This window comes from Mauremys mutica, chromosome 5 (genome assembly GCF_020497125.1).
Source record: "Mauremys mutica isolate MM-2020 ecotype Southern chromosome 5, ASM2049712v1, whole genome shotgun sequence".
NCBI classification, from domain to species: Eukaryota; Metazoa; Chordata; order Testudines; family Geoemydidae; genus Mauremys; species Mauremys mutica.
In genome coordinates, this window is record NC_059076.1 from 95629636 (window position 1) to 95657265 (window position 27630).

The following is a 27630-nucleotide window of genomic DNA, read 5'->3' on the forward strand; positions in this document are numbered from 1 at the left end:
GCAATGTATTGTGTAGTCTCTAAACCTCAAAGCTGAACTCTGATTATATTTCAATCTGAGTTTGGTTTGATTTGCAGCTGTTTTCTGTCTCCACTACCTGCATGCCTTCTTGGCCTGAGAGTCCCACTCCAGTATCAGCCACCTGGATCATACTGACATCATTGGCACCATCACCTTCCAGGGAGGGAGGGAGAGAGAGAGGAATAAGAAGATATTCTTAGTTGGAACACAACATGGAGGTAGCTTTGCTGGCTAATGCAGTCTACACAGGGATGGCGAGAGGAGACAAAGCTATCAGAACACTGCCCAGAATACTAAGAATTATTGTTCTAATCAACACTGTAAACTATGGAATACCCCATGAATAGAAAGCTAGTAACGGGAAGCAGTGGATTTTACAGGAAAATAGTGCCCAATGGATGTTTGCGGTTACATTTTTCAGAAACTTGCCGATACCTTGGGACAGCAGAACTGGGATCTTTGTTATCTCTAGCTCTACGTGAAAGAGACTGGACCATTTCCTGTCTCTCTCTCACAGGGGATATTTGTGATAGAGAATGGCAGAAAAACTCCCCCCATATACCCCTTAAAAAAACCAAACTGATAAAGTACCAGAGAAAGCATCAGTATTACTGTTATTGCAAGCCTAGGAAGAAGGGCTTTCAGTAACTAATTTAAGGGCCAAATTCACTGGCAGTATTGACTCAGCGGAGTTATACCAGTTTATGCCAGAAGTGAATTTGGCCCTAGGTAGTTCATCTCTTCCATGGGTAAAATGTATAAGAGACAGCAACAAAAATATTAAAAATAGCTCCTCTTTTTTCTAGGGAGCAGAAATCACCGAGCGCGCAGCTGGGGCGGAGACTCACCTATGGCTAGTGTCATCACTTTCAACCTGTTTCGCACCAATTTGACCACTTCACTTTTCTGCAGGGGCGTTGCTCTGCAGCAGACCACAGCCCGGCACCTCTCCGTAAGTTCCAGGAAGATACTTTGCAGGCTCTCATGTAGGGCATATTCTAAAGTCTTTCCATCAATAACCAGGCTGGCACTGAACTCTGGAGCTTGGGTGGAGGGAGCTGGAAAGACGCTCGCAAGTTTGGAGTTGTGATTTTTTTGGGCATACATACTTTTTTGGATGTCTTCTAAAATAGCGTTCATCAACAATGCACAGGCATCCTTGTGTAAGGCAAAAAGAAAGGACGTTACATCAGCCTATCTTCTACCCTGACCTCAATTGGCTCTCCAGCGCTATTGTTTTTTAAAATTACAGTTGGACAGAGTTTGCTGTCTGCAGAGAAGGCCAGTTCACCCTTGTTTAAGCAGATTGGTGTGGATTTTGCACTACTAACTGGGAAAATAGTTACTGGATTATTATGAGAGTAATGACCATTAAGAACTCTGTGATATAAATCAGGCTTAGTTATGAGTCTTTTGCTCTCTTAATTTGTTTAGTTTGGAATGGAAACCCAGGGATACCTTTTAAATCCAGGTTAAAGGTGACCTGCAAAGCCTTCCAAAAAAATTGGCCTTGTACCTTTTTTTTTTTTCTCTTTATAATCTATCAAAAGGCCCAAAAGATATTTGTAAAAAAAAGTTTGTGTCTGCTTCTAATTTTACCTAGACATCTCAACGATGTCATGCTTTGCTGGAGGATCTCAGAGCCTGTTTATTGTTACAGCTAACACCCTAACCAAAAAAGCCAAGCATTGCAGCACTAAGGCACCATTTATCCAAATTGTTAAGCAATTGTGGAAGGCAGATGGCTGTGAACAAAAATAAATATCCAACAATTTTTATAGAATGACTTAAAAATCCCTTCCTTTTTCAATCTGTTGTTGCACTAATTATCCAGTTACCAGAGAATCTCCCAAAGAAGGAATGACCTGAGTTTCTAAGGTATAGTACAAGCAAAGCACACACCCCCCTTTCACACATTCTTTAAAAAATCATAAAGAACAAAATGTTATCACATGCCCAGTCCTCCCCACACACATGTATTGAGCAAGCAGCAGTGTAGTGAGAAAAAAAAAAAGACGGGGGGTAAACCAATCTAAACTAAACTTTAACTAAACTCCTTATTTCCCCAAGGAGAAGTAGGTAAACTCTGTGTGCCCATGTTTACCCTCAACTACATAACTATTTTTGCAGGTCACTTAATCTGGATAATGGTTAGCCATTTTTTCTTTAAAATCTTAAATAGCTCACAAAAACAGAGAAACAAAATGCAATTAGTTATAAACATCCAGCAGATGTCACAATTATCAAGCAAGACTGAGTTTGACTCCCACTGCAGTTGCAAATTTGAACACTGTTTTATTTACCAGATGACTGAACTATTTTCAAAAGGAGAAGGAAAAAAAGATTTTGCTCCATTAAAAAATGCAAGCAGATTAATGCTCTGGATCTCTGTCTGTAATACCATTTTAATAAGATAATTCCTTGTGTATTAATGCTAATCAAGCACGGCTGAGGGAAAATATGACACAGAGCAGCAAAAAAATAAATTTAACACAATTTCCATGTCAATAATTCTTTGACCAGTCACTATATTCCCAGTATACTTCAAGGTCTAGCTTTCTGCAAACATTTTCCTAATACAAAGAGAAGTGAGACATTGCAGTCGATTTAAATAATTAACAATCATTTAGGGGTTGTATTTAGAAACAGGTTTCTGTAAAACAAATGTAAAATATACTTTATGCACAGGGTGGGGGAAAAAGACTCCCAGTTTTTCAGTATATAAAGGACATCTTAGAAAACATGTAATTTAAAAAAAAAAATTTTAAATAGCGCTTCTAGTATAGTCTGACCATCATTTCTGGCAAAAAAAAATTGCTTGTGGGGTGACAGGGAGGGCAATCTCCTTTTCCACTCACTTTACTTAGAGATTTGAGGGTGAAGATTTTGTCATCTTGTTCCAATAATCTGCAAGCATATGCGATATTGACAGCAGTCTCTTGTTTATCTCCTGTCAGCATCCAAATTTTGATTCCAGCTTTTCGCAGTGCCTCTATAGTGTCTGGAACACCCTCCTGCAGGCGATCCTCAATCCCAGTGGCACCTGCGATAAAAAGCATGTGGATTAAAGCAAAAATTAAAAAGACAAAACAAATAAACATGGAAAATTCTAATTAGTCATTGAGTCATAGAAATTTAGGGCTGGAAGGGATCTGAAAGTTCATTTAGTCCAGTTCCCCTTGCTGAGGCAGGACCAAATATACTTAAACCATCCCTGACAGGTGTTTGCCTAACCTGTCCTTAAAAACTCCGGTCCTGGGGATTCCACAGCCTTCCTTGGAAATCTATTCCAGTGCTTAACTAGCCTTATAATTAGAAAGGTTTTCCTAATATCTAACCGAAACCTCCCTTGCTGCAGACTAAGCTAATTACTTCCTGTCCTACCTTCAATGGACAGGAAGAACAACTGATCACCATCCTCTTTCAACACCCCTTAACTGATCTGAAGATGATTATCATGTCCCCCTTCAGTCTCCTTTTCTTAAGGCTAAAAACACCTAGTCTTTTTACCCTTTCCTCACAGGTCAGGTTTTCTAAACCTTTTATCATTTTTGTTGCTCTCCAATTTGTCCACATCTTTCCTAAAGTGTGGGCCCCAGAACTGGACATAGTACTCCGGCTGGGGCCTCACCCAGTACCGAGTACAGCAGGACAATTACCTCCCACGTCTTACATACAACACTCCTGTGAATACACCCCAGAATGATATCAGCCTTTTCACACCTGCATCACACCGTTGACTCATATTCAATTTATGACCCACTATAACCCCTAGATCTTTTTTCTCCGGTACTACTGCCTAGCTGGTTAGTCCCCATTTTGTAGTTGTGTATTTGAATCTGCTTCCAATTTATCAAGGTAGTTTTGAATTCTAATCCTGTCCTCCGCAGTGCTAGCAACCCCTCCAAACTTGGTGTCATCCACAAATGTTATAAGCATACTCTCCACTCCATTATCCAAGTCATTAATGAAAAAATTGAATGGTACTGGAATTGGAAAAGGTTCAGAGAAGGGCAACAAAAATGATTAGGGGTATAGAATGGCTTCCATATGAGGAGAGATTAATAAGACTGGGACTTTTCAGCTTGGAAAAGAGGCAGCGAAGGGGAGATACGATAGAGGTCTATGAAATCATAAGTGTTATTTACTCCTCATAATACAAGAACAAATGAAGTTAATAGGTAGCAGGTCACCCTCACCACATGAATTTTGTTATGTGCACCAATGTGAAGGCGATGTGTCACACATCACCTCCATATTGGTGCACATAATAAAATTCGTTCCTCAGATGGGTGGGGAAAATTAAAGGGAACACTGTAAGTACATTTTTTCCAATCAGTTTTGCACCCCTTTTATAGTAATTTCATCTGGAGACCACATTTCCCTAGTTTGCTTATGAGAATGTCATGTGGGACTGTGTCAAATGCCTTACTAAAAATCAAGATACATCATGGCTACTGCTTCCCCTCTATCCACTAGGCCAGTAACCCTGTCAAAGGAGGAAATTAGGTTTGTTTGCGTTATTTGTTTTTTTGACAGATCCACGATGGTGGCTATTCCTTATCACCCTATTATCCTCTCAGTGTTTACAGATTGATAGTTTAACAATTTGTTCCAGTATCTTTCCAGATATAGAAGTTAGGCTGATTGTGCCCAATTCCCTGGGTCCTCTTCATTCCCCCTTTTAAGGACAAGGTACCATGTTTGCCTTTCTCCAGTCCTCTGGGACCTCACCCATCCTCCATGAGCTCTTGAAGATAATTGCTGATGGTTCTGAGATTGCTTCAGCTACTTCTTAAAGTACCAAATGGTGAATTTCTTCAGGTGCTGCCAACTTAAATAAACTTATCTAAATATTCCTTAACCTGTTCTTTCCTTATCCTGGCTTGCACTCCTTCCCCCTTGTTGTGAATATTGTGTTAAGTATGTGGACACAATTAACTTTTTAGTGAAGACTAAAGCAAAATTGCCATTAAATACCTCAGCCTTCTGCTTGCTCTTGTTCCTAATGTATTTATAGACCCTCTTTTCTCTGTGTTTCTTATGTCCCTCTCCAATCATAACTTATTTCAAGCCTTAGCCTTTCTGACTTTGTCCCCACATGCTCATGCTACTCTTTTGTACTGATCCTTAGCAATTTGTCCATGTTTCCACTTGCTGCAAGATTTCTTTTTTAATTCAGGTCATTAACGAGGTCCTGATGCAGCCACATTGGCCTCGTACTAGTCTTCCTATCTATCCTTTGCATTAGGATAGTCTTCTGTTGCACCCTAAATATTAACTTTTACAAACTGCCAGCTCTCTCGAGCTACTTTTTCCCTTAGATTTTCTACCTATAGGACCATCCTACTATTTCTCTTAGGCCTGGTCTACACTAGGAGGTTATGTCGAATTTAGCAGCGTTAAATCGAATTAACCCTGCACCCGTCCACACAACGAAGCTATTTAGTTCGGCATACAGGTCTCTTTAGTTTGATTTCTGTACTCCTCCCCGACGAGGAGAGTAGCGCTAAATTCGACATGGCTAGCTCGAATTAGGCTAGGTGTGGATGGAATTCGACGTTAATAGCTCCGGGAGCTATCCCACAGTGCACCACTCTGTTGACGCTCTGGACAGCAGTCCGAGCTCGGATGCTCTGACCAGCCACACAGGAAATGCCCCGGGAAAATTTGAATTCCTTTTCCTGTCTGGCCAGTTTTAATCTCATTTCCTATTTGGACATCGTGGCGAGCTCAGCAGCACTGGCAGCGATGCAGAGCTCTCCAGCAGAGGTGTCCATGCAATCTCAGAATAGAAAGAGGGCCCCAGCATGGACTGACCGGGAAGTCTTGGATCTGATCGCTGTGTGGGGCGATGAGTCTGTGCTTTCGGAGCTGTGCTCCAAAAAACGGAATGCAAAGACCTACAAGAAGGTCTCCAAAGCCATGACAGACAGAGGATACAGCCGGGATACAACGCAGTGCCGCGTGAAAGTCAAGGACCTGAGACAAGGCTACCAAAAGATCAAAGCGGAAAACGGACGCTCCGGATCCCAGCCCCAGACATGCCGCTTCTACGAGGCACTGCATTCCATTCTAGGTGCGGCTGCCACCACTACCCCACCACTGACCGTGGACTCTGACGATGGGATAGTGTTGACGGCCGGTTCCTCGGAGATGTTCACAGACGGGGAAGATGAGGAAGCAGATGAAGAGGATGAGGCAGTTGACAGCGCTTACAACGCTGAGTTCCCCGACAGCCAGGATCTCTTCATCACCCTCACTGAGATCCCCTACCAACCCTCCCCAGCCGTTAACACGGAACCTGAATCAGGGGAAGGATCAGTCAGTAAGTGCTTTAAACATGTAAACATTTATTTTTAACAGAGCAGTAATATTAACTATGTGAAAAGAAGGTCAATATATATGGGGATAGAACAGAAATCCTCTTGGGAGATCTCCACGAAGCTCTCCTGGAGGTAATCGAAAAGTCTCTGCAGGAGGTTCCTGGGAAGAGCGGCCTTATTGGGTCCTCCGTGGTAGGACACTTTTCCACGCCAGGCTATCAGGAGGTACTCTGGGAGCATTGCCTCGACGAGCATGGCGGCATAGGCCCCTGGTTTGTGCTGGCTTTCACGCAGCATGCGGTCTCTATCTCTGTCTGTGATCCTCCTCAGGCTGATCTCGCTCAGGGTGTCCTGCTTTGAATTAGGGGAATGTTAGTATTGGGAATGCTTGACTGTTCCTTTACATAACAATAAGCGTTGGTTTACAGCCACGTGGTGGAGGCGGTAGAGGGGCAGCATACAGGGATCTTTCCCGGGGACAGCCGCGAGGGGGTGGAACAGGGGCAGAGTTCATGCTTTCCGGATTGCCGGCAGCAGGAACTTGCAAATGCTATGACCATTGCTTTGAGCATGAAAGGAGGGCACTGCTATACATTAAGGTTTAAGCAGCCAAAAGTCTACGGCTTACCATGTGTGCCTGCTCCACGAATTCTGCTGTCCTGCCCCGCTTGTCTGATCTCCAGTGCAAGACCCCAGGCAATGAATGCGAAGGACGAAAATTCAAACTTGTCCTGAGTGTGCATGAGATAGGTGCTGTGCATGGTCTTGTTCACAGAGACAGACTAGACTATGTTCATTGTTCGCAAAAATGTATCTTTGTAAGGAATTCACTCCCTTTTTCCCCATCACACAGCTGCGACTGTTTCCCGACCTGCCCCGGCATCCCCCTCACAGAGGCTGGCGCAGATTAGGCAGCGAAAGAAAAGGACACGGGACGAGATGTTCTCTGAACTTATGGGCTGCTCCCGAGCCAAGGCGGCACAGCAGACCCAGTGGAGGGAGAACATGTCTCAGTACCAGCGCTCACACAGTGAACGGGAGGACAGGTGGCAGCAGGAGGACCAGCAGGCGACTCAAACGCTGCTTGGACTAATGAGGGAGCAAACGGACATGCTCCGGCGCCTTGTGGATGTTCTGCAGGACCGCAGGCAAGAGGAGAGAGCCCCACTGCAGTGTATCTGTAACGGCCCTCCCCCGCCACAAAGTCCCATACCCCCCTCACCCAAAGTAACAAGAAGGAGGGGCGCCAGGGGCCATGAGAACTGTCACTCCACCCCTGCAGAGTGCTCAATTACCAAAAAGCTCTCATTCCCTAAATTTTGAGAAGTCCTTTCCTTCCTGCCTCACCCAAGCCCCCATCCCAGTTTCATCCCCTAACTGTCTAGGTGATAATAAAAAAGACTTTTCTGTTAATTACTGTTTCTGTCATGTTCTTTTAGAGGAGACTGTTTCAAGGGGGAAAGGGGGTTGGTAATTGGACAGGTCAGTCACCTTTACCAGGGTACAGACACGGGGGCAGGTTCAGCAGCAGGTCACACACACAGTGCAGTCTCTAGGCACCCTGGTCAGTTTGGGAGGTTGTTTCATGTTCTGTTTCGGGGGTGCTATGTGACTTTGTGGCGGGGGAGGGTGGTTAGAGATCTTATGCAGCAGTCCTTATCCTGGATCACAGAGCCACGCAGCAGATGATCTGTAACCGTCCTCCCCCGTCACAAAGTCACATAGCTCCCACACACAGAGTCCCGAGAAGAAGGGGTGGCAGGCTCCGTTGAAATAACCAGTCCGCCACCGCGCACCGCTCTAGGAGCAGGAGCCTGTCATTCCTCGAGTTTAGAAGCGGTCTTTGCAGCACTACACACCCTACCCACCACAGTCTGCGTCCCAGTTTTAACCCTTTACCGTGAAATCAGTACTAAAGAAAACGGTGTTTATTAACAAAGTTCCATGTTTTTTATTTTTAAACGTGTGTTGGAAGGGGGCGAACGGGGTGAACGGGGTATGTAACTGCAGAGGATAGTCAATATTAACTGGGTAAAGAAACGGGGGCAGGTTCAGCTTCTCTGTAAACAAACTTAATAGTCACAGGTTACCCTGCTCACTGAGGAACCTAGCTTCCAAAGCCTCCCGGATGCACAGCGCTTCCTTCCCGCTGGGCTCTTCTAATCGCACGGCTGTCTGGCTGGGCGTAATCAGCAGCCAGACTATGCCTCAACCTCCCATCCCGCCATAAAGGTCTCCCCCTTGCTCTCACAGAGATTGTGGAGCACACAGCAAGCTGCAATAACAATGGGGATATTGGTTTCGCTGAGATCTGAGCGAGTCAGTAAGCTTCTCCATCTCCCCTTGAGACGTCCGAAAGCACACTCCACCACCATTCTGCACTTGCTCAGCCGGTAGTTGAAGAGTTCTTTGTCACTGTCCAGGGCACCTGTATAGGGCTTCATGAGCCAGGGCATTAGCGGGTAGGCTGGGTCCCCGAGGATCACTGTAGGCATCTCCACATCCCCAACAGTTATTTTGTGGTCCGGGAAGAAAGTACCTTCCTGCAGGCGTCTAAACAGACCAGAGTTCCTGAAAACACGCGCGTCATGAACCTTGCCTGGCCATCCAACGTTGATGTTGGTAAAACGTCCCCTATGGTCCACCAGTGCAAAGTAGCCCTTTTGGTTAATATACTGGCTGGCCTGGTGGTCCAGTCCCAGGATAGGGATGTGAGTTCCATCTATAGCCCCACCGCAGTTTGGGAATCCCATTGCGGCGAAGCCATCTATGACCTGAACGTTTCCCAGGGTCACTACCTTTGAGAGCAGTAGCTCAACGATTGCGTTGGCAACTTGCATCACAGCAACCCCTACGGTAGATTTGCCCTCGCCAAAGTGGTTCGCTGCTGACCGGTAGCTGTCTGGCGTTGCAAGTTTCCAGAGGGCTATGGCCACTCGCTTCTGCACAGTCAGGGCTGCTCGCATCCGGGTGTCCTTGCGCTTCAGGGCAGGGGACAGCAAGTCACACTGTTCAAGGAAAGTGCCCTTACGCATGTGAAAGTTTCGCAGCCACTGTGATTCATCCCAGACCTGCAGCACTATGCGGTCCCACCAGTCCGTGCTTGTTTCCCGGGCCCAGAATCGCCGTTTCACAGCATGAACATGACCCATTGCCACCATGATGTCCACGGCACGGGGTCCCGTGCTTTGTGAGAGGTCTGCGCCACTCTCACACTTGATGTCCTCACCGCGCTGCCGGAGCCTCCTCGCCCGATTTCTCAGCATCTGACTGTGAAAAAGGTGGACGATAAGGTGCGAGGAGTTGACAACGGCCATAAGTGCAGCGATGATCGCAGCGGGCTCCATGCTCGCAGTGCTGTGGCGTCCACGCTGTCACTGACCAGAAAAGTGCGCAAACAGATTTCCCGCCGGCGCTTTCATGGAGGGAGGGCGAGAGTGACGGTTGAATGACGACAGTCGACACATATTTTCCCCCAGCAGGCATTGGGGGCTCGACCCAGAATTCCAATGGGCAGCGGGGACTGCGGGAACTGTGGGATAGCTGCCCACAGTGCACCGCTTCCAATGTCAACGCTTGCCCCGTTAGTGTGGCCTCTCAAAGTCGAATTACTGTCCTTAGTGTGGATACACACGTTCGACTTTGTAAGGTCGGTTCCACAAATTCGAGGTAAGTAAAATCGAACTACTCTGGTAGTGTAGACATACCCTTAGTTTGTTAAAGCCTGATTCGTTAATTTTACTGTCCCTATTCTGTTGCTCTCACACCTTCCTTTCCTGATTCCTTTCACCCAAATTGCCTTCAACTTTCAGATTCAAATCCAATTCCTCCTTGTTAGTTAGAATCAAGCTTAAAAATATCTGCCCTCCTGGTTAGTTCTTCCACCTTCTGAAACAAAAAATTGTCCCAAAACATTCCAAGAACTTATTGGACATTTTGCCTTATTATTTTATTATTTCTCCTGCAGATGTCTGGGTAATTAAAGTCTCCCACTAATACCAGGTCCTGTGTTTTGGTTATTTCTGTTGTGCCAGAAATAGCTCATTCACCACCTTCTCCTGATTTGGTGATTTATAGTAGACCCTCACTGTGACATCACCCCTGTTTCCTTCCCCCTTTTATCTTCACGTAGAGGCTTTCAACTCTTCTGGAGCTCAGAACAAATGTATACATTCTTAATGTACAAGGAAACATCTCCTCCCCTCTTGTTCTTCCTGAACAAACTATACCCCTCTATACCAATATTCCAAACCTGCGTAATTCCAATTAAGTCATAATCTAGTTTATGTACTAATACTTCCAGTTCTTCCTGTTTCTTCCCCAAACTGCTTGTATTTGTGTAGAGACATCTAAGATGCTGAACAGATTCTTCCGCTGTTTTTCCTCTTGTTGCTCCTGCGAACTTATCATAATTTTCCATTCTCTCTCCCCGCAACTTTCAGCCCTATGTCCATTGATAAGCCTTGCAAGACTGAGAGCTTTCATGTGGCATTTTAGTACAATACGGCCAGATTTCAAGTTGAAAGATTGTCTAGGATTTTAGCACAATGCTACTAACACACAGTCTTAACAGACAGAACCATATCAGGGGACACAAGGCAGTGTATCTGAACAGCTCTGAAACACACTCATGTCCCTGAATTAGCAAGGCTCAGGGACACATTTTATGTCCTGTTCACACTACAAAATAGAACTGTGTTGTAACCGCAGATATGGTTTGACTTGCAGGATATCTGGGGCATAAGAGAGTCCCACAATGGGAACTAAGTTGTAAACCTAAGCAAAGACTCCCCACATGCCAGAGGACAGCAGCTGGTTGGGTAGAACCATAATTTACTGGCTTTCACTCCCAGGGCCGGTGCAAGGATGTTTCGCGTCCTAGGCGAAACTTCCACCTTGCGCCCTCCCCCGTCCCCAAGCCCCTGCCCTGAGCCCCCCCCCCCCACGGCAGCTCCCCCCCTCCGCCCTGAGGTGCCCCCCCGTGGCAGCTCCCCACCCCCCACCCTGGGGCATCCCCCCCACTCCAGCTCACACCTGCTCTGCTTCCGCCCCGAGCACGCTGTCGCTGCTTCACTTCTCCCGCCTCCCAGGCTTGCGGTGCCAATCAGCTTAGGCGCCGCAAGCCTGGGAGGTGGGAGACGCGAAGCAGCCACGGCATGCTTGGGGAGGAGGCGGGGTAGGGGTTAGCTGGGACGGGGAGTTCCCCTGCGTACCGCCCCCCCCCTTACTTGCTGCAGGTGGCGCTCCCCGCGCACCCCTGCCCCAGCTCCCTCCCCACGCTCCCCTGCCCCAGCTCCCTCCGCCTAAATGCCGGCGGCGACGGGGGCGGCCGAAGATCCGGCCACTGCGGTCGCTGCCAAAGAAAATGCCGCCCCCCAAATCCTAGCGCCCTAGGCAACCACCTAGGTCGCCTAAATGGTTGCACTGGCCCTGTTCACTCCACAATGACAGGGCAAACCCATCTGTGACTGGATGGTTGAAAGAAAAAGAAAAAGCATTCACTGTACGGACTTGTCTTTCCTTCCTAGTGCCCAGTTCTGATAAACAATGAACTGCAATGCAGCGGAGGACTGAGATAGGGTAATGGGGACATGGGCCCTATGGTCAGATAAACGCTTGCTACTGCTGTTTCATCAAGCAGCTGCCACACAGCTGATTGGCCAGTGGCCAACCACGCACTAGGAGACAACGCCTTCAAGACCCCTGCTCTTTCAGTGCCTGGAAGTCATTTCACTCAGACTCAGCTGGCAGGCGAGAGGAACAAAAAATTATCTTCAGGGTTGGGAGAGTACATTGTCTTAATACAGTCCTGCTGCAATATTTGCTTCCTTCTCCATCTAATCTAGGGCAGATTAGAAGTATATACTGCTGGGGCCCAGCTTTGTGCACAGTGCAGCACCATAAAGAAACAAACACCCCCTATGGCACAGAAAGGATATCCTTACTGGAAACTACATTTTATTTCAATAGAGATTTTAATAAAGTGATTTAATTTTGTAACTGTTGGTCCCCACCACCTGGTACGCCAAAGGACTGGGACTCCCTGTACATCAGCATGGACTCCACCCTTCTCTATGGCATCTCTTCAACCAGGGACTATGGACCATCCCAAGTCTCTGTTTGTGACCTTGATAGTAACTGGACTGACTCCACCTGTTTGCTCTTCATCCTCTAATGCTACTTCTACACCGCACACTACTTGCAGCGGCGAGTCTATCTGGTGCATAGCTACATGCTGCAGCGAAAACCAGGCTGCATCCACACTGCAGTGTGTAGCTACCCGTGTCAGTGAAAGGCTCTCACAGGGAGGGAGGCAGCAGGGAAAGGCTCCTGCAGCGGAGAGCTGTCAGCGCCCATGTCCACTCACCACTAGGCACCCCCTTGTGGCCAGGCATGGCATCGCAGCTCTCTCAGCAGGGGGTGCTAGTATGGTGAAAGCCACTGCAGCACTGTGGTGGTTTCTCTCAATAACTCGGCCCTCCAACTGGGTCACAGTCTTTAGCCCGCCCCTTCTGGTGTCAAAGTTGTTCCAAATAACACTTCAAACCTTCTGCCCTCTCTGGGGCTATTCCTCAGCCTCTTCCTTGTTTGATCAGGGTCTTTCCCAGGCCTCCCTGCTTGGAGAGCTCTCTCTCCTTATTGACTCAGGGCCCTGCTGGAATCTTCTTGCTCCCTGGACTCTCTATAGAACAGAGGTCCTGAAACTGTGGGGTGCACCCCAACCCTGATTAAGTGAGCAAAAATCTACATCTTCAACAAAGAAACAGCTTGAGGTTCCTGTCCACACAGACTTTCTATCTCCTGCACCTCAGCCGAAGATGATTATTGTGCAAGAGAAGACAGAAAAAGTCCCAAATCATCTCTCCCTTACTCTCTACACACGGCATTATCAACACCTGAGGAACAAAGGAAGCAGCACTGGGCCAAGTGGGAGAGATTTTGACTGAGAGAGGCTCAGCCAGTAAGACCGCTGGAATGTGTGGTGAGAGAGACCTTTGCTTTGTCTTCACTTGGCTTAAGTTAGGTGTTAGTTGCATTTTACCTTTTATTTCCTTGTTGCCATTTCTGAGTTGTATGCCTCATTAGTTGTAGTCACTTAAAAGCTCTCTCTGTGTAGTTAATACATTTGTTTTATCTAAACCAGTGTGCTTGGATTGAAGTGTTTGGGAAGTGCCATTTGAGATAATGAGATTTGTGCATATCATTTTCTATTAATAAAGTGATAGACTTTGTATGAGATTGTGTTGTCCAGGCCAGGGGTGGGCAGTACAAAATGCACATTTCTGGGGTAAATTACAGAACTGGGAGTATGCTGGTGTTGCCCTGCAGTGTAATTGACAAGTGGCTGGCTAGAACACTCATACAGTATAACTGGGAGTGATTTACATGCTGGAGGCTGTGTGTGAGCAGACCAACAAAGCAGTATAAAAGACACCCTAGGCTGGAGAATTGAAGGGATGAAGTTGTTTGTACCCTAGGTAATGTCACACCCTCGCTCCTCCCTTCCCTGACACCCAAGAGAGCTAGGAGTAGGGTGACCAGACAACAAGCGTGAAAAAATCAGGACAGGGCTAATAGAAGCATATATAAGAAAAAGACTCAAAAATCGGGACTGTCCCTAAAAAATCCAGACATCTGGTCACCCTAGCTAGGAGGGAGCATTCCCTTGTTTTGTCTAGTACCAAGGACTGCTACTGTGCCTGTCCATGCACGGGACACAAGGGATTACGAGGAGAAGGCTCCCTGCACCCTCATCACTGCTGCACAATCTGACCCTTACTCTACAAAAAGCAAAGCAACTACCACTTGGAAAAATATAAAAAGTCACACAGCATAAAGGTGGACACAGCTACCTTCTTTACATGGTAGTAGCATATCATTAAAAAAAAAGTCAACAGAAAAAGTCTCTCTTCTGCTTCTAGCCAGGGCTGTTTTTTCCCCACGGCCACAATCTAGTCTTTGACTTTTTTTCAAAGGTCACCTCATGAGCAATTGTCCACAGCCACTACCCCAACACACAAACCGACTGCCATCCTGCAGGCATGAGGAGGCCTGTCCCACCTTCCCCGCTCAGTCTGGCTGCATCTACACTGAAGATTTTCTCCAGTTCTTCCATAGCTAAAGTGAACTAGCCCAGGAGGAGTGTTAGTGTAGAGCTGTGGCTGACGTTTTACCACCAAATGGTCTAGGGACACTAACTGCACCATGCTACACCAGCAATGCACTTTAGCATGAGTCCGTGACACGCTACAATCTCCTAACAGGCTTATAATATCATTGGCAATGCCCAGATGCTCTGCTGTACGCAGAGCTAGAGAGACTTCATCTGGGCTTCATTCAAAACCTATTACAGACACTGGAAAGACTTCAGCTGTCTTCAGTGGGATTTGTATCAGGCTCTGTATACGGAAATTTAATAACAAGCCATAAATCCTAAGTCTGCAGAAAGCCACTTTAAGAACAAATTCAGCTTTGCACAGTGCCTTACAAAATGAATCTATTTATTCAAGCAGATTTTCACTGCAATACAGTTTCCAGCAAGCGATAATGTTTTCTACCTACCAAGGAGTGTTAACTTGGTCTCAAGCTTCATAGTAGATTCAAGCAGCAGCTCTTCCTTATTGTCAATACTGGTTTCTGCTAAAAAATGACTATTTAACCACTCAGCATATTCTGCATCACTCATCACCTGTGGAGGAAGAGGGGGAAAAACAGAGAGATCAAAGCCTCAGCTCTACTCAGTGCTTGAGCTATACAACCTCTGAGGTTTGTTTACAGAGAGGTTTGGGCAAATTTCTTTCCCTTTCATTAATGCTGAGCTATATTTTGAATTTCTGGGCAGCTCTGAATCCAAAATGAAACTCACCTAAAATGTCAAAATGACATTTCGCATTCAAACCACGCAACACTGTCAGCTTTATATGGTTTGAAAGTGAAGCCATAAAACCGACCCAGGCTCACCTCCCACGTCTTACTCAGAAAACTGGGTTAACTATTTGTTAATCACAATTTTATTAATAAAGCTGTAGATATTAAGCCAATTTACGTCCTCCACTGCCACTAGCTATGACAGTTAAAAGTGAAGTTATTCAGTAACTTTGATCTTTCTTTGATCACACAAAATTAAATAAAAGTCTAGTGCTGATATGCAAGCATTTGTTTAGAAGTAGTTACGTATGTCTCAGAGCTACAGCACTCCACAGTCCAGAGAAAGTATGTCATTTCATGAACTACCATAAATCTCTTCATAAGTTACCTTTTTAGCTATACACAATGTGCGCAGTCCTCTTCTGGCATAATCATCTAAGTGTTTCTGAGTTCTCTCCTTAATTTTCTTTTGTTCCATTTCTGATTTATCATCTGAAATTTTTTAAAAAAGGGATGTAAAATATGCATTGTTGACATTTACTTACTGACATTTACCACTGATCCATATAGTTAAGACGACATGTTTTCTTGCCCTCAATGACCTTCAATAAAAAGCAGTTGGTGTTTTCCATTCCATGTAAATTAATCATTATAGTGCAACAGCAAACAAGAAATTGTACTACAGAAGTCAATGTTTCCTGTTGCAGAGTCCAAAAGTGTCTGCCACATAAATAAACAGGCATAAGTAAAAGGTGCCACAAACTCTACAGACACAGTTCATACATCAGATGACAACATCTAATATTAGGTTTTTCCTCCAGCTGATAATAGCCCACTTCAATTGATTTGTCTCATTAAGAATTTTCCACTCCATGCATCTGATGAAGTGGGTTTTAGCCCACAAAAGCTTATGCCCAAATAAATTTGTTAGTCTCTAAGGTGCCACAAGTATGCCTCCTTCTTTTAACATCTAATACACCTCTGCCACCTCGATATAACGCTGTCCTTGGGAGCCAAAAAAATCTTACCGCGTTATAGGTGAAACCGTGTTATATTGAACTTGCTTTGATGCACCGGAGTGCACAGCCCTGCCTCCCCAGAGCACTGCTTTACCGTGTTATATCCAAATTCGTTTTATATTGGGTGGCGTTATATCGAGGTAGCGGTGTATTAGAAGTTCTATCTGAGAACTCAGAACTATTGACATAAATAAAGAGTGGACACTGTCTAACTCCAATATAGTGTATTTCACACGTTCATTAATAAGATGTGTTACTATCATAATAGGTGGCCTGAATTCAGCACAATACTTGAGCAGGTGCTTTAAGCACAGGAATAGCCCCATTGTCTTCAATGGGTGTACATATGTGCTTAAAGCTCAGCGGTGTCTATGTATTTTGCTGAATTGAGGTCTTGAACCCCAATTTTCCTATCTTTCTTGGGTGTCTGTAAAGCACCTGTCACAGTGGTACCTAAGGAATAAATAACTAGATATTTCTGTAGGAGCACAGGAACCAGAGAGCTGTTGACTATGGTAGGTCTGTTTAGTTATTTACCTTCTTTTATGTGTCATTCAAAAAAAAATGATTCAATTACTTTTGTGAGATACAAAGATGAAACCAAGAGCTGACGAAGTTCTGTACGTACCGGAAGGTCCAGTCCACAACAAATCCATAATGACCGAGTCTGCACCTTTCGTGTACACCACCACTTTGTTGGAGAGCGGATGTCTAACTACTACTGACATTCTTTTTCGTACTGAGTCAAATGGCAAAATGTGCAAAAGCTGAAATGTCAAGGATCCCAAAGCAGCCAAGTCCACAGTAACTTGATCAGGAGTCCTAGACTGTAAAGTGCATTTGTAAGCCTTGGCAGCATGAACTAGTGCAGCTTCATCAGGGCTCTCAGCCTCATAACACAGCTTAGCTATAGATTGTTCAAGAGATGATCCAGCATCAGAGTGCTCACTGCCTGCAGCTACGTCCACTCTATCTAGTGGTCCAAGTGGAGGTACTTTGGTGCATTGTGGGCTATCAGTATCCTGAGCTTCATTAACTGTTTGGGCCACCCCTTCCATAGCAGGTGAAGCCAGCTTCACTCTGAAAATAGATAGTTTGCTCCCAAAAGTACTAGGGCTCTCAGAGAATGACTCTTTTGCACTTGGAGCTGGTGATGAACTCAGCCTTCGGACTGACAACCTCTGGAACATCTGTTTGATTTCCTCAAGGGATTTAATAGGCATTCTACCTAGTGAAGATAGTCTCATCTGCAACAGAATTAACAATAAATAAAAATCAGCAAAAACATTTATATCTGTGCTGAAACAATTTCATTTCGTAATGGAGGTATTTTATTTCAGCAAGGATATTTTTCTTTGTATATTGCTTATTTAAACTTCAATGCTGATGTTTTGGACTTAAATTTGTATATATATTACCATATAATTCTATTAAATAAATTCAGTCAAACCCATAGGTAATTAGATTCCAAGCACATCAACTTGTAAACACTTCAGATTTGTAAAATTACACTCATTCCAAGTCTGATTAATGACTGTGGTTCATTTCTAGAATTTGGACCAATAATGAAACAAATAGCATGACTTACTTTCTAACTTTTTTTAATTTCACAGCAAATGGACTTAAAGTTTTATTCTGTTTATTCTAAATCAATCAGATGCATACAAGGATTAAACCTGCCCCACAAAAAAGGTGACAATAATCACCTAAAAATAACTTTTAGAAATAAAATCCTTTTCTTATTATTTGGACTTACACAGAAAAAAAACAATACAAAATGCTCGGTTTAGAATATTGGACACTGATCAGAACAGTACTACAGTTCATAGCTTACATCTACTGCAAACAGCTAATGTTTTGTGGTTATAAAGCACTCGGAAGAAGAAAAACACTACAAAGAGCTATGGAATGTATTTTACTATTTAAAATGTTTAGCATATTTTCCATCTGTGAATTAGGTTACGGTGACTGGATAGGAGTTTTTTGTACTATTGCTTAGGGGAAATAAGCTATTTTTTCCCATCAACCATTTTTTGAATGCAGCAGCAAAGCCAGATTTACAAATATGACATTCTAAAGATCTGCATCCCATTATAGGTCTGAAACCCTGCAATTTAGCAAGAGGAACAAGTTTTCAATTAAGTGACATTTACTTACAGTAATCACATGCTTTCTGTGGGAAGTTCAACTCTAACCTTTTCTAAAATAAGGTTACTTAGAGGATAAATTGGATTACATTAAAAAAAAAACAAAAAAAAATGAGTTCCAGTTACTAAGAAAGTGATAATTTATTATTGAAAAGAGGAAGATCACTACCCATAAAACAGCTGTTGTACCTTAGCAATGGATCCAAGCTGCCATATGTAGGTATGTTTTAATTATTATTACAGTATAAAACTGAAAAGTAGGCTCTCCCTAGCTTTGTAGTAATGCCAGGAGGCAGCTACAGTTTGCTATATACCACATTTTTCATACTGGATGGGGCATTAAAATCAGGCATTTTATTGGCGAATAGAACATAGTAAAAATGGCAAATCCAATTTAATCTTAGAGTTCCTCTTGTAAAAGCTAAGTATAAAGTAGGGCTGTCAAGTGATTAAAAAAATTAATTGCACAATTAATCGCACGATTAAACAACAATAGAATACCATTTCTTTAATTTTTTTGGATGTTTTCTACATTTTAAAATATATTGATTTCAATTACAACACAGAACTCTAAATGTACAATGCTCACTTTATATTTATTTTTGATTACACATATTTGTGCTATAAAAACAAAAGAAATGGTATTTTTCAATTCATCTTATACAAGTACTGTAATGCAATCTCTTTATTGTGAAAGTGCAACTTACAAATGTAGATTTTTTTTTGTTACATAACTGCACTCAAAAACAAAACAATGTAAATCTTTAGAGCCTACCAGTCCACTCTGTCCTACTTCTTGTTCAGCCATTCGCTAAGACAAACAAGTTTGTTTACATTTACGGGAGATAACGCTGCCTGCTTCTGGTTTACAGTGTCACCTGAAAGTGAGAACAGACGTTCACATGGCACTGTTGTAGCTGGCGTCATTTTACGTGCCAGATGCCCTAAAGATTCGTATGTCCCTTCATGCTTCAACCACCATTCCAGAAGACGTATCCATGCTGATGATGGGTTCTTCTTGATAATGATCCAAAGCAGTGCAGACTGACGCATGTTCACTTTCATCATTTGAGTCAGATGCCACCAGCAGAAGGTTGATTTTCCTTTTTGGTGGTTTGGGTTCTGTAGTTTCCGTGAGTGTTCTTTTAAGAGACTTCTGAAAGCATGCACCACACCTCATCCTTCTCAGATTTTGGAAGGCACTTCAGATTCTTAAACCTTGGATTGAGTGCTGTAGCGATCTTTAGAAATCTCACATTGGTACCATCTTTGTGTTTTGTCAAATCTGTAGTGAAAGTGTTCTTAAAACGAACAACATGTGCTGGGTCATCATCCAAGACTGCTATAATATGAAATACATGGCAGAATGAGGGTAAAACAGAGCAGGAGACATATTGTTCTCCCACAAGGAGTTCAGTCAAAATTTAATTAACGCATGCTTTTTTTTAAATGAGCGTCATCAGCACGGAAGCCTGTCCTCTGGAATGGTGGCTGAAACATGAACGGGCATATGAATGTTTAGTATATCTGGCATGTAAATACCTTGCAATGACAGCTACAAAAGCGCCATGCAAATGACTGTTATCACTTTCTGGTGACACTGTCAATAAGAACAGGGCAGCATTATCTCCCATAAATGTAAACAAACTTGTTAAGTCTTAGCAATTGGCTGAACAAGAAATAGGACTGAGTGGATTGCTAGGCTCTATAGTTTTACATTGTTTCGTTTTTGAGTGCAGTTATAACACCAAAAAAAGTTGCACTTTCAAAATAAAGAGATTGCACTACAGTACTTGTATGAGGTGAACTGAAAAATACTATATCTTTTGTTTATCATTTTCAGTGCAAATATTTGTAATAAAAATATTAATATAAAATGAGCACTGTACACTTTGTATTCTGTGTTGTAATTTATAGCAATATATTTGAAAATGTAGAAAACATCCAAATATATTTAATAAATTTCAATTAGTATTCTATTAACAGTATGATTAAAACTGAGATTTATTGTGATTAATTTTTTTAATCACAATTAATTTTTTTAGTTAATCGCGCAAGTTAACTGCGATTAATTGACAGACGTAGTATAAAGTATTCAAGGCAAGCCTGACTCACTGGAAACTTTTGTTAGCTGTATATGATGCATTAACTTACTGGACTGTTCAGTTTCAACTGTACAATAATTCTTTTCCTTCAAGCAAACACGGCAAACCAATGGAGGGGGAAATGACCACTTTTAAATGGCAGTGCCTTGTTTTCTCCCCATGCAAAAAGACTATAGAGAAAACACGAAAAAGTTATAGTATGCTGCAGCAGTCAGAAGTGTGACCACCTGAGTAGCAGATTTTTCTTCCTTACCTTTTGACGTGGTTGGTTAGGAGCTGAAACTATCACAGTATTACAGATTGCCAGAGCAAGAAAGAAGTCAGTGATATATACTGTCTCCAAGGATGGCGGTCTGTCAGTTTCTTCTGATTGTGCATATGAATGACAGCTAATTTGACTAAATTTCTCCATGAGCTTTGCGTCTGGAACAACATCAGTTTCCTGTTGATCAAATAAAATAGATATCCTCTTACCATATAGTTACAAAAGGTCTGATGTGGTTCCTGGCACAAGACAGTTTCAGTGTTGCAAGACTTTACAATGAATAAAGTGCATATAAATAGAATAATCACTTCCCAAACTCCTACTGGCAGCTGCTGCAGGGAAGTTAATCTAAAACTGAAAAAAAGTAAAACCTACTACAGTTTATAACATGGAGGCACTAGAGAAGTTTGGGCAATGTCCTCCGGCTAACAAAGGCTCCATCCTGCTAGATTCGGAGCACTTCTGGGAGAGAGGAGAGTACACCCTGATATATGCAGCATCTCTCAGGTGTGGTCAGCACTTTGTAGGAGCAGGTCCTTAATCACGGATAGTTTTTAGTGCATGATAATTCAAAGGACCATAGGAACTGACATACTGGATCAGACACACAGTCCATCTAGACCAGTATCCTGTCTCCAACAATGGCTGACACCAGATGCTTCTGAGGAAGATACAAGAACCTCTTCATAATCTGCCCCTTCTGGAAGTCTTATCCTAATCCCTTGTATATTCTAATATTTTGTTGGCTTTTTTGACCACAGCAGCACATTAAGTAGAGGTCTTTATTAAGTTGGCCACTGATACCTGGGTCTTTTTCTTGCATGAGCATTGCTAATTTTGAACCCTAAAGACAGATTTCCACTTCCCCATCACCCTAATTTCATGAGGGCACATCCTTAAATTGTCCCCCATCCCTTTGCATACCAGAACTCTTTTGCTACCAGCCCTCCTTCTGCATCTGCAGAGAAAGGGGGTAGGATATGCCCCATTTGGAACTTGGATATTTCTCACAGCGGATATCTTCACTCCAATTCAGAGGGGCCAGCACCAGGCAGGGCCGTCACCACCCCTCCCCCCTGTGCCTGGAGCTGGGACTGTGTACCCCTGCCCCGCAGCCAGGTCTGTAAGCCCCCGTGGGGCTCAGCCTGTTAGTGCCCCCCCACCCCCACCCCCGGGACTCCAGTTGTCATTTCTCCCCCCTACCAAGCCCTGCCTCCTCCCCCCCCCCATTATTTTTAGTACAGTCACAGACAGGTCACGGGCTCCCGTGAACTGTTTGTTGTCCATGACGTTTATTAAAAATAACCATGACAAAAATCTTAGCCTTACTCATGAACACTTCAGCAGAAATTAAATAAAATTGAGCCACCACCTCTTTAATGTTACTTTAAGTCTCATTTATAAAGGACATACACGGTGCATGCAGCATTTTTGCTCCCAACGACCTGGCGCATTAGGCTGAAATACTGCTTACCCACACCAGATATCACCCATTTTTAAAAACCCACTCAAAGCAACATGGCAAATGCTGATTAAATTTGGTTTATTCATTTCAGCTGGTGCGCTTGTGGAGTTATGCCAGCAAGATTCAATGCAGACACAGTGGTGATCTGAATTATTTAGTAGCACTTGCATTATCTAATACAAACATTGAGAACACTTTTCAAATGGTTTTATGCACTGCCATGCATAACACACTGTGCGTATCAAATATATGTCATCAAACAAACAATAGCTTTATAGGCAAGCCCTTTGATCTCTCTTATTTATCTGACACTCATCACTGTAACATCTGAGCAGCTCACAATTTCTAATGCATTTATCAAAGGGATTTTCAAACATTTTATATTGGTGACCCCTTTTCACACAGCAAACCTTTGACTGTGACCCCCACTTACAAATTAAAAATGGGGGTGGGAGTAATATAATTTAATGGGGGTTCAGGGCTATCAGCCCCATGGAACTGACAGCTTGCGACCCCCTCCATGAAACCACCTTGTGACACTGTGAGAGGTCATGGTCCCCAGTTTATCCTCACACCACCCCTGTGAGGTACAGAAGTGCTATTAGCTCCATTTTACAGGTAGGGAACTGAGGCACAGAGAAGCTACACAACTTGTCCAAAGTCATACTGGGAGTCTGTGGAAGAGCAGAAAATTTACTCTGTTGCCCTAGCCATTGAACTATCCTTCTCCTCTAGCTTTATGTGAATAGTTTAGAAAGGGATGACCATGAATGAACACCTCATGCTCCCAGCTCAGTTCTGGCCTTGCTTTAACATATCATCAATTACAAATTGCAGCTGCGGGGAGGCACTTTTTTGTCTCTTTTTGAAGGAAAACAGAAAGGATTTCAGATAAGACAAATGACCTATTCAATTTTAAAGAAAAAAAAAATCAGATAAATATCCGAAATAACTCATGAAGATAAGATCAAAAGACATCAAGCTATACTTACAATGGGGCTGCTGAAAGCTACATGTCTTGAGTGCGGAATGTTACTGACTCCATCTTTCCCTCCTAAGGCAGAACAGCTACCAGCCAGCTGATTCAAAGACTTGGAGTTCAAAGGCCGACTCACTGTCCTGCAACTGTGCACATTCTGCTTTGACATGCGGCTCAACGAGCCACACAGAGCATCTGTTAAATCTTCATTGTCTGAATCAGCCTCTTGATAGGATTCCAGCCTCTTGGCTAATGAGGGGGGAGAAGGGGGGGGGGGAAATCACATTTCAGTGACCAAGAAGAATCCCTCATTTGTCCAATATTACAAGCTCAAATCATCAGCTGGAAGCCTGGGATATGAACTTTAAAACACGGAATTTTGTACACGTATGTAAAAATGGATTACTTATATTTTAACCAAAAGCAAAACAAAACACCCAACAAACTGATCACATGTACACTGGTTTGGCAGCACAAGTATCACTGTTAATAAGATCTCTGTAAATTCTGCCTGAAGTTTCTCTGTTTGAGAAAAGAACTTTTTTGATTTATCAATTTTTACAACTGAAAAGCCAGTCTCATCAGTGCAATAACCTGTCAGTAAAACCTGAATCATGCATGTCATGCGTGGGGGAGGTCTTGCTCCCACCCTCAGACATAAATAAAATCATCTTCTTCTTCCCCCAGTTTAGGAGAACATGGTCTCTATTTGCTGGATTTGGCATTTTGAGGATTCCAAGCTCCTCCCATGGGGCACCACCGATCATAGAGACAACCTGGAAAGGAGGGTTCAGGCTATTATCTCCTTTGCCTCAATATGAATAGAGAAAAAAATGTATTTTAAAAAAAATAAGAACAGGAATATTTGTGGCACCTTAGAGACTAAGGAATTTATTTTAGCACGAGCTTTCGTGAGCTACAACTCACTTCTTCGGATGCATAGAATGGAACACACAGACAGGAGATATTTATACATACAGAGAACATGAAAAGGTGGAAGTATGCATAACAACAGGAAAAGTCTAATCAACTGAAAAGGTGGAAGTATGCATACCAACCGGAAAAGTCTAATCAATTGATTAGACTTTTCCGGTTGGTATGCATACTTCCACCTTTTCATGTTCTCTGTATGTATAAATATCTCCTGTCTGGGTGTTCCATTCTATGCATCCGAAGAAGTGAGCTGTAGCTCACGAAAGCTTGTGCTAAAATAAATTTGTTAGTCTCTAAGGTGCCACAAGTACTCCTGTTCTTTTTGCGGATACAGACTAACACGGCTGCTACTCTGAAACCTAAAAAAATAAGAAATCTCATATCACAGAGCGGCTCTAAGTTAAAAATTCAAACTCTGGACAATAATAGCCTCTATTAGGGAAAGAGCCAAACAAGGGAAGGAGACAGCCTAGGTGACTGATGATGGTAAAATACTGGAGGAAAGGATTCAGGCTGCAGGAACCTATGGAGCCGGGGAAGAGGTAAAAGTAAAGATATGAGGAAGGAACTGAGTAATAGTCAAAATGGCTGCCCTCATGCTGTATGTATTTCAGAAATTAATCTGAATCATGTGAAGGTGGCCTTCAATCTGCAGGAGATCACACTAGATGATAATGATGGTCCCGTCTGATCTTAAAGTTTTCGAAATTTGTGCATATGTGAAATGTGAGGGAAGCACTTGTATTATTATATCTGCTCCATACACTACTCAAAAATTTATGCAGAAATTATTTTTTAAAATTGGTTTCTAATCAAGTGTGTTTCCATGAGGTTTATTGGTTTATCAATGTGACCAATAGGTGGTGTATCTAGTTTGCATAATGAACTGTTACATCAATCACAGCAATAGTAAACACTATATTGTGAATACCACTAGTTTTACTAAGCATGCATTACCATGTTCTCACTTTGGTTCAATCCTCTTTGACTGAGTGGAGAACGTTGGCCAGGCCTACTGATTAAATGGCAGATTTCTGCAGTGAACAGTATTATCTAATAGTACCTGCGCAAAGTGATTGAAAGACCGTACATACTTGTTCATAAGCCGAATTTTTTTAGTAAAAAAAGGGAAGCACCAGAGAAGGGGGTCAGCTTATGAATGGGTATAGAGAGGGAGAGGTGGGACACAGCCCCTCCCACCAGGAGCGGTGCCAGGGTTTTTGGCGCCCTAGGCGCAGGGCCAGCTCTACCCATTTCGCCGCCGGTCCCGCGGCTCCGGTGGACCTCCCGCAGGCGTCCCTGCGGAGGGTCCGCTCGTCCCGGGGCTCTGGTGGACCTGCCGCAGGCATGCCTGCGGATGCTCCACCGGAGCCGCGGGACCAGCGGACCCTCTGCAGGGACGCCTGCGGGAGGTCCACCGGAGCCGCCTGCCGCCCCCCCAAATCCTGGCGCCCTAGGCGACTGCCTAGGTCGCCTAAATGGAAGCGCCGGCCCTGCCTCCCCCCAACAGAGGGGGCAAGGAGAGGCAGCACAGCCAGCAGAGACGGAAGGGAAGAGGCGGGGCCAGAGTCTCTCCGCTTCTGGCCACGCTGCTCTCCCCCCAGCCTCTGAAGCAGCTGCAGCTCCGGGGCTGGCAGGCTGCAGCCGTGCCGCTCAGCCCCGCCCTTCAGAGCAGGTTGTGGCTGCACCACTCTCCCTCTGGAGCATGTTGTGGCCACACTGCCCAGCCTGCCAGAGCAGCTCCAGCCAGGTCAGAGACATCCTCCCCTGGCCCTCCCCAGATAAGGTGGGAAGGGATGGGGAGAGTGTGGGGGTCACTCCCCTGACCCCCCAGCTTCTCTCACGCCAAAAAATTTCCCCACCAGTTGCTGTCCTGGCTCGTCAGGGTAAGCCTCTGGCGGGCCGGGACACTTTGTTTATTTAGGTTTATCTCCGTGCCTGCCAACGCTCAAGTAAACAAACCATCTCGGCCCACCAGCGGCTTATCCTGATGGCCCAGGAGCCAAAGTTTGCTGACCCCTGAATTATAGGGTCGGCTTATATTTCCATTTTTACTTATCCATCTTGGGAGGATCGGCTTATAAATGAACCGGCTTATGATTGAGTATATATGGTCAATATAGTCCTGTATTTTTGATCTAACTTAGCCAGACAGCTAAATTAACCAATGATCAAATTAAGTGGAAGAGTCTGTGATGTTGTATATAACTTCCTCCTATGTCTATAATTGCATCCTATATTGTTTGTTTATGCATTTTTAAAAATACAAGTCATTAATACAACAACACTTGACTCCCCGAGGGCAATTAATAGTGTACTGAGAGCTAGATACAGAATGTCACTCATATATAGGACACAGTGTTCATAACTCAGTACACAAGTTTCTAAAACTTAAGTTAATATTTCCAACTATTTGTGATATGCCAGTTTACAGGCATTTTAACAAAGCATACTAGAATAGAAGTGCAGGTCTTTGCTAGCTGAATGGTAGTTCATCAAATTACTACATATCTGCTAGGCTTGCAAATGAATTTGCTTGTGCACTAATAGGGAAGCACTAAGGTCTTGACTTAGCAAAATACACAAGTATGTGGCTAAATTTAAGCATACAATTTCAATGTGACTACTCAGGCTTTTAAATACCCACATGCTGAATTGAGGCCTAAAACAATGCTCCATGGAGTGAGGATGGATATTTTCATGTCTCTACCATGGTGATGAATTGGGCAGCTGCACCCTAAAATACTGTGTAGATATTATCCCTGGCTCACTACTTAAAAAAAAAAAAAAAAAGAGGAAAGATTATTTGCACTTTCCCAGTGACAGTTTCCAAAACTTCACAGAGAGAGGCAGAGCACAGTGATTGAATTCCAGTGAAGTTCATTCAGCCAGAATTATAATAAATAAATAAATAAATAAATAAAAATAAAAAGTTTCTCCAGCACAGTGAATAGAAACATAACTATCTGCATACTAGCTCATTGCCAACAGTTCTCAAGACTCTTAGCACAGAAGGCAATGTATGGATAGCGCTCCACAGTTCACACACAGGGTAGAAGCACTGCTGCTAATAAGATTAGCCAGCATTCCCTCTCTCCATGTTACTGTGCATGGGTCTGCCAAATGGACTTGACATGCACTCTACCCTATCAAACCTTTGAACTTCTTTATTCTTGCAGAAGGTACAAATGCTGCCTTAATATTTCATTCCTTACCATTCTCCTCATGGCAATATTCCTGTCCTGCAATACTGCATCTCCGGAAAACCATTTTGTTCTCAGTGAGGGTTCCGGTCTTGTCAGAGAAGATGTACTGGATTTGACCTAAGTCTTCAGCGATATTCAGCGCTCGACACTGAATAGTGGAATCACTTTTCTCATGGTACAAGTCAATATCATTCTGAATTAAATAGATTTGTCCCAATTTGACAACTTCGATTGAAACATAGAGAGAAATCGGGATCAAGACCTAACAAAATAAAATGAGTGGATTACATGCAGCT

At 43.7% G+C, this 27630-nt stretch overlaps 1 protein-coding gene across 2 annotated transcripts in view; it reads right to left on the reverse strand.

Annotated features, from left to right (window-relative positions):
* ATP10D (ATPase phospholipid transporting 10D (putative)) overlaps window positions 1–27630 on the reverse strand; it is an 85133-nt gene that overhangs the window by 8374 nt on the left and 49129 nt on the right. For both annotated transcript variants that reach the window (XM_045018886.1, XM_045018885.1), the window contains 9 exons: window positions 27344–27596; window positions 23209–23444; window positions 20740–20928; window positions 16863–17481; window positions 15604–15707; window positions 14910–15036; window positions 2880–3064; window positions 870–1179; window positions 98–174 (listed from right to left, as the gene is read on the reverse strand). In XM_045018886.1, the coding sequence (XP_044874821.1) occupies window positions 98–174; window positions 870–1179; window positions 2880–3064; window positions 14910–15036; window positions 15604–15707; window positions 16863–17481; window positions 20740–20928; window positions 23209–23444; window positions 27344–27596 (2100 nt within the window). The remainder of the gene's footprint in view (window positions 1–97; window positions 175–869; window positions 1180–2879; window positions 3065–14909; window positions 15037–15603; window positions 15708–16862; window positions 17482–20739; window positions 20929–23208; window positions 23445–27343; window positions 27597–27630) is intronic.